This window comes from Aplysia californica, unplaced genomic scaffold (genome assembly GCF_000002075.1).
Source record: "Aplysia californica isolate F4 #8 unplaced genomic scaffold, AplCal3.0 scaffold00367, whole genome shotgun sequence".
NCBI lineage: Eukaryota > Metazoa > Mollusca > Gastropoda > Aplysiida > Aplysiidae > Aplysia > Aplysia californica.
The window spans coordinates 618,522-628,299 of record NW_004797637.1 but is presented as its reverse complement, the minus strand read 5'-3'; the positions used below and the strand labels follow the sequence as shown (position 1 = coordinate 628,299).

The 9,778-nt window shown below is 40.7% G+C and overlaps 1 protein-coding gene across 1 annotated transcript in view; it reads right to left on the bottom strand.

Moving 5' to 3' along the window:
• The window catches only part of LOC101861671 (HHIP-like protein 1), a 28,179-nt gene that overhangs the window by 1,150 nt on the left and 17,251 nt on the right, over nt 1–9,778 (bottom strand). Inside the window, exons 5-8 of the mRNA XM_013085351.2 lie at nt 7,183–7,382; nt 6,808–6,945; nt 2,399–2,534; nt 540–679 (exon numbers count right to left, since the gene is read on the bottom strand). Coding sequence (XP_012940805.2) covers nt 540–679; nt 2,399–2,534; nt 6,808–6,945; nt 7,183–7,382 — 614 coding nt within the window. The remainder of the gene's footprint in view (nt 1–539; nt 680–2,398; nt 2,535–6,807; nt 6,946–7,182; nt 7,383–9,778) is intronic.

Below are 9,778 nucleotides of genomic sequence, written 5' to 3'. Positions count from 1 at the left end.
ATTATATGGGCACATATGCATTTGCAATTCTTCATAAACTCGAATTTTCGTAACACTGACATCAAATTTCAGATATAAAACGAACAACGTAAAACCTATGCTCAGTACATCATGTTAAGTTTTGATACCTTCAGAGATGGAACAAGATCTTATTTGGTTTATTTGAAAATTAAAGTAAAATTAGACCAGTGCAATGTGGACGTTTTAAATAATAGACGACACCCCCCCACCCCGCCTCACACACACACAAAATAATAAATACCAATCAAAACATAGAAAACATTAGAAGAGCAGAAAAACTGAGTTGGAGGCATAATGTCATTTATTTTATTTATAGTTTGCTCTAAAAAATCTCAAAACGTCTCTTGGCTCTTAAATTTAAAGAAGAAAAAAAAAAGGCTATCAATTAACAATCACGTACAAAAATCATTACACCTAAACGAGTGCCAGCACAAGCAATGTTGGCCACTTCACTTTAAGAAAAAAGGGATTGAGATACCATAAAAGGATGACAAATGTGAGACAATACACAGTTATACCTTGCATATCTTGGCCCCATGCTCGTAAATTATCTAGAAGGACTGCTTTGGAGGTCGAAGGGCACTTTTCAAGGTCGCATTGTGACCAGTTACGAGATGTCCAGACTCCCCCGATGCTTTCCTCAAGGAGATATGTCTTCCTGTTGGCATACACAACACATCACCATCGTGCTTCGACAAAAGTTTACCTCATCTATCATACATTATAGTCATGGAGAAGAAAAGAAAACCTCTATAAGGGCATTTCTATTCCTCATTTCTTTTCTCATAACATTGAAATTTGTTGGCTCATTTTTTGCTTTTTTATTATGAGGGGGTAGGACATCGATAAGTGGCGTCATAAGCCATTGGCCAGTTTGATTAAGGGCAAGAATGAGTTTTATCATTTAGGAGTGTTTGTCAAGTTTCTAACTGCTGCCGGCGAGTGAAGAAGTAGATCTAACCGTCTCATGATTTGTACGTTTATGTGTTGTATTCAAAATATGCCATGGTACAGATGCCGACACACAAATAATCAAGACAGGAACAAAGGATTAGCTAAAAAAGTGACAAACATTCCGCTTTCCCTAAAACATTGTATCATCCATTGTTGCTTTTAAAATATAATTAAGGGGCTCTCGTGGTCGAGAGGTTACGGTGTTCGCCTCTCAATCAACAGGTCCCGGGTTCGAATCGGAATAGCGACAGGACAATTTTTTCTCTCTAAAATGTCCCCCTGTCACCCCCTTTCCTGCCCTCTAACAATGTTCTGTCGTCTGCTTTCGCCTCCACTTTCTGCCCCCACCCTCACCTTCTTTGTCGCTACCTCTGAGCTCCCAACTCTTTCTGCAGACTTTTCACTGCTACTTCTCGGCTCCTTCTTACTGCTGTCTTTCAGTCACACCCCTTATCTTATGCTAGGTAAGATCTAACACAAACACCAGGTCAAAAATTCGTAGCGCAAATTTTTGTCAAATGTTTCCTTAACTATAAAAATAAATAGACTTTTCAGCTTTTGTACGGTGGCTTGTATCAATTTGCCTTACCAGATCAACATTTTTGTAAACACCTGTTAGCAGTATTCTAGAAAGTTCCTAAATACTTATTTAAAAATCCCAGTGGATAGTTTCTACAGATTCTAAAAGTAAAAGGTTTACAGCTGGGACAATTTCGCTTTTAAAAGCAAGTCCGTCGTTCTTTTCTTATCGCGACGTTATTCTTATTAAACGCACGTTTTGAGAACCTTTAGTGCAAAGAAATGTTCACTATAAAATGAATTTCTTGTAACAAATTTTGCAACTAAAAGGTGATATTGGCAAACTGTGAAGTAAGCCATAAGAGTATACAAAATGTGTGTGAGAAGCGGGAGGTGATGAACAATCTCATTTTGAGCGTGATGGAGATTTAAAGTACTTTATATACTTTTATAAAGAAAAAGTTTTTATATTATTCACCCTCAATGGTTGTGGAAAAATATGATTTAGTAGCTGAGACAACTTTTTACAAACTATTGTGCAAAGTATGGGTGACACTGATTCACCCGTTAAAGAGGTATTTGAGGATAAGTTGTGCCATGAATTTTTGACCGCACTTTAGCCTTCTTGGATAAGCGCAAAAAATCTTGGAGGTCACGTGTGCAAGTTGCCTACATTAAAGATCCTTGGTGCTTTAAATTAATAAGAGTAGACTGAGCAAAATTCAAATTTAACTCCAACCAAACTAAAAATGTTGTCCCACGCACTCATATGACCACATGCAATTGCAAGCGCCGTAAACACTTAGGCCTGCCAAAAAAAAAAATACTATTAACATCACGATTGTGTCACTGAATGTGGCACATGGGTTGATGAAGCAGCTATAGGTTTGAAGGGGCCACTTACCCGTGCAGCACGTCACCATAGGCGTAGTGGACATGTTTGGACATCCAGGGGAAGAGTTTGCCCCTGTACACATAGCCTCCCACCAGGGCGTGGGAATCTTTGTGGGCGAACTCGAAGATAGGCAAACCCTCGTTTACTGGGCGAGGATACAGAAACGTAGCTTTGTAAAGCGAATACAGGCGCAAAAACACTACCATGCTGATAAACACACACACAAACACACACACAGACACATACACACACACACACAGACACACACACACACACACACACACACACACACACACACACACACACACACACACACTACAGCTCTTCCCCCCCCCCCCCAAAAAAAAAATGAATGACCTAAGACCAATATCCTTAACATCCGTAGTTTTAAAATGTCTAGAAAAATTGTGATAAAAAGACTAGGAACATACATTGAACCCATCAAGGATCCCCCACAATTTGACTATCGTCATGGAGGAAGTGTGGAAGACGCCATTCTACTATTTCTTGACACCATACACTCAGACAAACCAAAAACATATTGTAGGATCCCGTTCGTTAATTTTTCTTGAGCCTTTAGTACTGTCCAGCCAGCAATTCTTTTACTTTTAATATGAAATTACATGCAGAAAACATAGGTGTTAACATCAATTTAATATTGAAAGGGAATTTTCTGACCAACCGAATCGAGTATGTAAAATCAAAATATTCCACATCGACACAAACCAAAACAAATACAGGGACCCCTCAAGGACGTGTTTTGTCAACAGTTTTGTTTACACTGTATACGAATGATTGTCAAATAAACAACAGTAACATCAAGTTGATCAAATGTGCGGACTATTCAACCATAATTGGGCTAATTCAGGATGACCATGAAGAAACTTCTTACCGGAATTTTATACTAAACTATTCTGAGTGGTGTGAAACTCATAAGCTGCTTTTAAATGTGAAAAAAACAACAACAAAAGAACTTGTTGGCATTAGAAAAAAGAACTTGCCACTGCAGCGAAGGAATTAAAAATGAAAACGCCGAGCAAGTGTCAGAGTATAAGGGTGATCCAAAAAAACCCGTTACAACTTGTTTTGTAAATATCTTCCTCCATACTGAAGTTTTGCGTTTCAGATTTGAACATAACGTTTGGAAGCCAAAAGGAATGTTTCTAATATGTATTTTAGATGAGTCCATTGAATGGTTTTGCTCTATACAGCGCATTAAAAAAACAACCCGTTTTCCACCTTGTCGCCATTTTCGTAGCAATGCGCACCAGTTTGCATTCGGCCTACCACTAAAAGTTGCAACAATCTCGCCATATAGCAAGCTACAGCAGTCTAACAAGTCAACAGAAGTCTGCAGATATTATTTTTCCCAAATGTTGTTTGCCTGCTGAGATGGTGGCTACGTTTAGTGAAGAGCAGAGATCTTTTTGTATTGAACATTACCTCTCCACAAACTCACCATCCCTGATATTTCGTAAGTTCTGCGCACGGCATGGAGAGAATGCTTAGGTGCCCTCAATACCTTTGGCGTCATGAAAAATAAAGTTCCGTCAGTTTGGATCTATAGCGAATCAGAACTAAAAAGTTCTTTAAAAATGACCACTTCAGGTCGAACACGCACCATGTGCAGCCCTTTAAACGTCACCAGAGTGCAGATTTCAGTAGTCGAGTCCCATGAGACGTCTGTCCATAGACGATCTGCAGCTAGGACTTTCCTACACCTCAACAATCTGCATTCTCATGGCAGATCTTAACCTACGACAATACCATGTTCATCTTCGCTAGGCCGAAATGACATGGATCAGAGCATGGCATTGGCAATGTGTTCATGATTCTTCGATTATCTTGTAAAGAGGGGTCATTTCCTCGATGACATTTGGTTTAGTGCAAAGCCCATTGTCACCCTGCGGGATATGTTAACTCTAAAAATGCTGTCTATTGGGCACCCCACTCCCTATTGTCTCTAGAAGTCACTTCATACTGAATAACTATGTAAGTGTATGTGGCTTGAAAAACTCATGGTTTAGCAGGTCCTCGTGTTAGGGCGCCATTGAACATTTCGAACGACGCAACGCGCTAAAAATGTGCCGAGTCCAAAGGAGGGAATGTGGAACACTGCTCTAGGAATTTCAGAATGAAATCATTAGGTTTTTAAAACTCTGTAAAAGAAATTAAATATTGTTTAATTATCACGTGGAGGGAAAATTAATGTCAAAGAGAAAATAAAAAAAAACGTCAACTAATCTTTTCATGACTTCCTTCACAAGATTTTTAAACATTGGTGAACTTTGCGTTTTTGGGTGCTTTTTTATTTTAGCCGTTTCCGTTTTCAAAACATGTTTCTTCTTCATGGATTTTACATCAAACAAATTCCTTTTGAATGAATTATGTCTGCTCCAAATTACAGCATTCTAGAACAATTTTTGCGCGAGATATTCAGAAAAAAAGTTGTAAAGTTTTTTTTGGATTACCCTGTATTTCGCTGTTACAATAGACAACAAACTCGACTGGCATGTCCACACTTCTCTCCGGCATAAAACGGTGAACAAAAGATTTTTTTCTTAAGAAAGTCATGCATTTTAAAGTTGATAAATCATTGATGTCCACATTCTATCATTCAACTACAGAAAGTTTCAATTTCTGTATAACAGCATGGGCTGGGAACACAAGCAACAAGATAAAGAAAAATTGACTCGATTAATACGAAAAGCCTGCAAAATTTTAACATCTACATCCCCCTATTTCGATGAAATATACAAAATAACGTGCACCAGAAAATTAATTCCAAATTTTTGGGCAATAAACATCCATTGTACCCTCAAATAAATAAATAAATAAATATATATATATATATACGTATATATATATATATATATGCAATATGTCTGCATTATTAAAACTGTACCTGTTTTGCTTGGTCCCCCCCCCCCCCCATCTCTCTCTCTCTCTCTCTCTCTCTCTCTCTCTCTCTCTCTCTCTCCCTCCTTCTCTCTCTCTCTCTCTCTCTCTCTCTCTCTCTCTCTCTCTCTCTCTCTCCTTTTCCTATCAATGTCTTAGCTGGCTCAAACATTTCCCTTGACAATCCCACGTCTAGACAATTTACCGCCCATCGGCCTATCAGTGAAGAAAACTCTCCCTTACCTTTCACAGGCTAGAACACGCTCATCATGCAGCGAGATAACATTTTGATAAGCTTGTCATACTAGCACTAGCACTGACTTCTTTAAAATTGGCCCCTTGACCTTGCTCACTCTGAGTTGCCCGGCCCCGCCTGATAAATAACGATAAGACCCCCTTTATCAGGCCCCTTTACTTAATACACGTACTTACTCAGTACAGTTGAACACTGCTATAGTAGGACTTTTGGTACAAGAAGAAAAATCCCGCTGTAGGCGAGTTCCCGCTTAGGAATGCAAAGGGGAAAATTACCGGAAAAATTTTCAGCTGATTACCTCCCTTCCATATTAAAAAAAATGCGCTTTAGATTAGTTGTCTTCCTTTTCTTGTCAACTTCGTTGATTATCTCGGCCTTTAATTCGAGTGAGAAGCATTTCCTTTAGGCTTTGTTGGAAGCCATCCTTTCCTCGGTCTCGCTGCTTGTACTGTCTATCGTTCCGGTAGGCCTACTGTAGAACTGGTGAAGTGGATGCGTGCGTATGTCTATGAGCATCAACGATCGCAATTCAGCGAATCAGGAATCACGCACTAAACGCTCTCCTCTTCATTTACTTTTTTGCTTAGCCCTGGGGCTTTGGCCTAACGCTCTCATACTGAGCGTCTAAGCTACGGCACATCACTTTTGGAGTGGCTCATGTAACGCGTCCCTCCACACCATCTTTCTCTGCCGCCTGCCCCACTTCACTCATCACTGGACTGGCTAAATAAAATCACAACGCCGCAACGCTGCCTGCCTGTTTGGAGCCCGCTTGGAGCCCGCCTGCAGCCCCCACAACCCCCTTCCCCCCAGCTAGAGCTCGCTCGATCTCTCCCGCTGTATCCGAGTTCGGGCCTTTCGTTGCCCGGCTAAATCCGAGCTCAAGTAATTGAGTTTACTTTAAAAAAGGGGATTCCCTTAAGGTCCCGCTGTAGCGGCTATAGTCATGTTCTACTGTACAGTCTTTAGACCCCAGTTGTTCCAGAAGAAGCCATCGAGGCGAAGCGTTAAGCTGTTGTAATGAACAATTTAAAAAAAATTACTGACGGAAAATTAATAAAGACTCTCTCTCCCCTCTCTGGTTTTTCAATTCTGTTTCTGCTGCTGCTGCTGCTGCCGTTGTTGTTGCTGCTGCTGTTGCTGCTGTTGCTGCTGTTGCTGCTGTTGCTGCTGTTGTTGTTGCTGCTGTTGTTGCTGCTGTTGCTGCTGCTGCTGCTGAAGATGATGATTGCGATAGGTTATCGCATTATGGTTTTGAACTCACCAATTGGAGAGCAAGTAGATGCTTTGTAACAGGCGTTTCCTTCCTTTATTGGCCAACCGTAGTTTTTACCCTCTTCGATGACGACAATCTCATCAAATAGAACTGTGCCAGTTTCAGCACAGAATATCCTGCCAGAACCTGGGAGAAAATTGTAGAAGGTACTTAGGTTCTGAAATGAATACGTGGAGTGAGGGATGATGATGATGATGATGATGATGATGATGATGATGATGATGATGATGATGATGATGATGATGATGATGATGATGATGATGATGATGATGACAAAAACAATGAAATTGGAGGAAAATGATTGTTCTGATGTTTGATACAACGTTACATGAAGGTGACGACTACAATGACAATGATAATGACCTCCTCTCCTTACGGAATCCAAAGAACAGCCCCACATGTTTCTGACACCCAGGGCGTAAATTTCATCTCCACCATCCTGGCTTCCTTTGAAAGGATTAGTGTCCGGTGTGGCGTACAGCTTGGCTGGGCCTGCTTCCCCAGGCAAGAAATCCTGCCCTTCCATAACCTGTATGCGGAGAACTTTGCCATGCAGCGTGTTCCTAGGGACAAGAGATATTTGTGTGCTAACTGTATAAATAGATGCTTTCTATAGAAGATGAGAACATGGGATACGGTCGCAGCAAGTATAAAATTACGAGTTTAGTCAAAACAGTCCAAAAATAAAGTTAAAATAAATAACTAGTGATTATTCAACTTCTTAAGAGCAGCACACAATACCCCATTGGGTGCATTCATTACAACTGATATTTCCCTGAAGGCATGACATGTTTAGTTTTGCCCATTGCGGGATGGGTTCTCTCGATGGCACGACTCGTCGCCTGAAAACAAACGCGTTTGTTTTTTTAGGCGACAAGTCGGGCGATCAGCCTGTGCCACGATAGCCGCTTTGCGTCCTCAATCTGGCTAGCAAATCAAACCGATTGTGCCAATGGGCACTGGGTATAAGTCGTATTCGCCAGTATCACCTGATGTCCCTCACAGCTCCGTATAGCCTGTCATGAGCAACAACGTTGACAGCGGGGCTGCGCCCGGGTAGAGCAACGTTGATGTAACCGTTACCGGCGAACAACGACCGGGGAACAACGACTAATATCATACGAAATTTCTTTGTTACAGGTAAACTTGGTGTAATCATGTACAGTATCGAATACAGCTAGACAAAATTGGCTGCATCAAAGTATTCAAAGATCCTGTAGCAGGCATGGGCAATGATAGTACATAACAAGATGGGCCACTTCTCTCTTTGAGCCAATTAAAAAAGTGTCCTCAAAATTTGGTGGCGCCCTCTTCACAAAAGCGCACTCTTTGCGAACAGAGTTACCCTACTTGAGTTTTAAAAAAATCAAAGTGAAACTAGCAAGTTTTGGGATAAATTTTGGAAGAACGCTTTTTTGAAATGGTTACGCTGACAAAAAACCTCTTCCGGAGGAAAGGGTGATGGTTTTCTTCGTTTAATTTGACTTTAGAATGAAAGGCGAGAGGTCATTAAAATTTTTAAAAAAACTAAAACTCCGCACTGAACGTACCCGAACTGCTGATGAACAGCAGTCGATCTGCGCACGCAAGGAGGTGCTATTCCTATTCTTCTTCTGGAAAAACGAAAGAGAGCTTCAAAACAGACTGCAGCGCCATCTGAAGCAAAGAGCATACTTCCTGCGGACACTTTTTTGGCTGAGTGGCCCATCTTGTTATTCACTATCTTTGGCATGGGCAAGCATGACCAAGTCGGGGGCCAGATTAAGCGATTCCGAATACCATGCGGGCTGAAAAGCAGAAAAAAAATTGGGTGAAACCGGGAAAGAAAATCCCAAATAGTAAGGGCGCCAGAACACAGCCTCGTTTTACTACACTCGTGACCTTAAAGCGGTTGGATAAGCAGCAATAAAATTGGATGTTTGCTTTAATATCATCGAAGAAAGACACATATTGCACAATGTTAGTGGGCATCTAATAGCCTCAAGTACCTTGTAAAGGCCTAATCTGCTAACTGTGTCAAATGCTCTGATGAAGTCAATAAAAATCAATGCAGAGTGGTCTCCCTTGTATCCCGTTAAGCTGTCGGATGACCAAAAAAAAATCATGTCAATGACTGACCTGTTGGCCCCGAAGCCATACTGAGATTCAAGCAGAACTCTGTCATCACGTTTATGAACGTTTCAAGATGACACGAATTTAAAAAAGCTAGGCCTGTGCCATTGAACAACAAGAAGCCATTGTAATTGCTACAATAATGCCCGTCCCCCTTGTTTTTGTTGAAGTTTATTATTTTAGTATCTTTTATATCTTTAGGAATAATGCCTTCGTTTCAGTGTGAGACAGGAGATCATGTCAGTATCGGATAAGAATGCTGTTGCTGGCATTTAAATTATCTGCTGAGATATAGTCGTTCCAGTTACTTTGCCACTTAATGTTTGAATTTGATATGATTGCATTGCTCAGTTCATGTACGCTTCACATCTTGCGTGAATATATCTGAGGAAATCATGGAAACGGACTTTCTGTCTCAGGACTGAATTCTTTTTCTGATGAGAATAATTCTGAGTTTTTCCAGCTATCTCCCAAGTGGGCTAGTCTTGCTCAGGACTGGCTCTACTTAATGAGCTAATTTTAGTGGGGCTATTTCTGTGACGAATAGTCTCAATGCGACTTTATTTTGGTTGTGCAGTGGTGGCAAACTATCGACACAATCGAGTGTCTCTTGCATTGGTAAGCATGGTTTCGTCCAATATTCATTTGCATATTATATGTTTTCCCAGCAGCTTGTAACGAGAGCTTTGACTGCTTAAAGTAAGAAATAGAACTTTCAATTTTGGCGTTATCAATGTGTTCCACATTGCAAAATCAGCTGTTTTTCTCACCTGATCTATCTTGGCCAGTTTAGTTTTAGTCAGGCTTTACGGCGCTCGCAACTGCATAAGGTCATATTAGCGCCAAG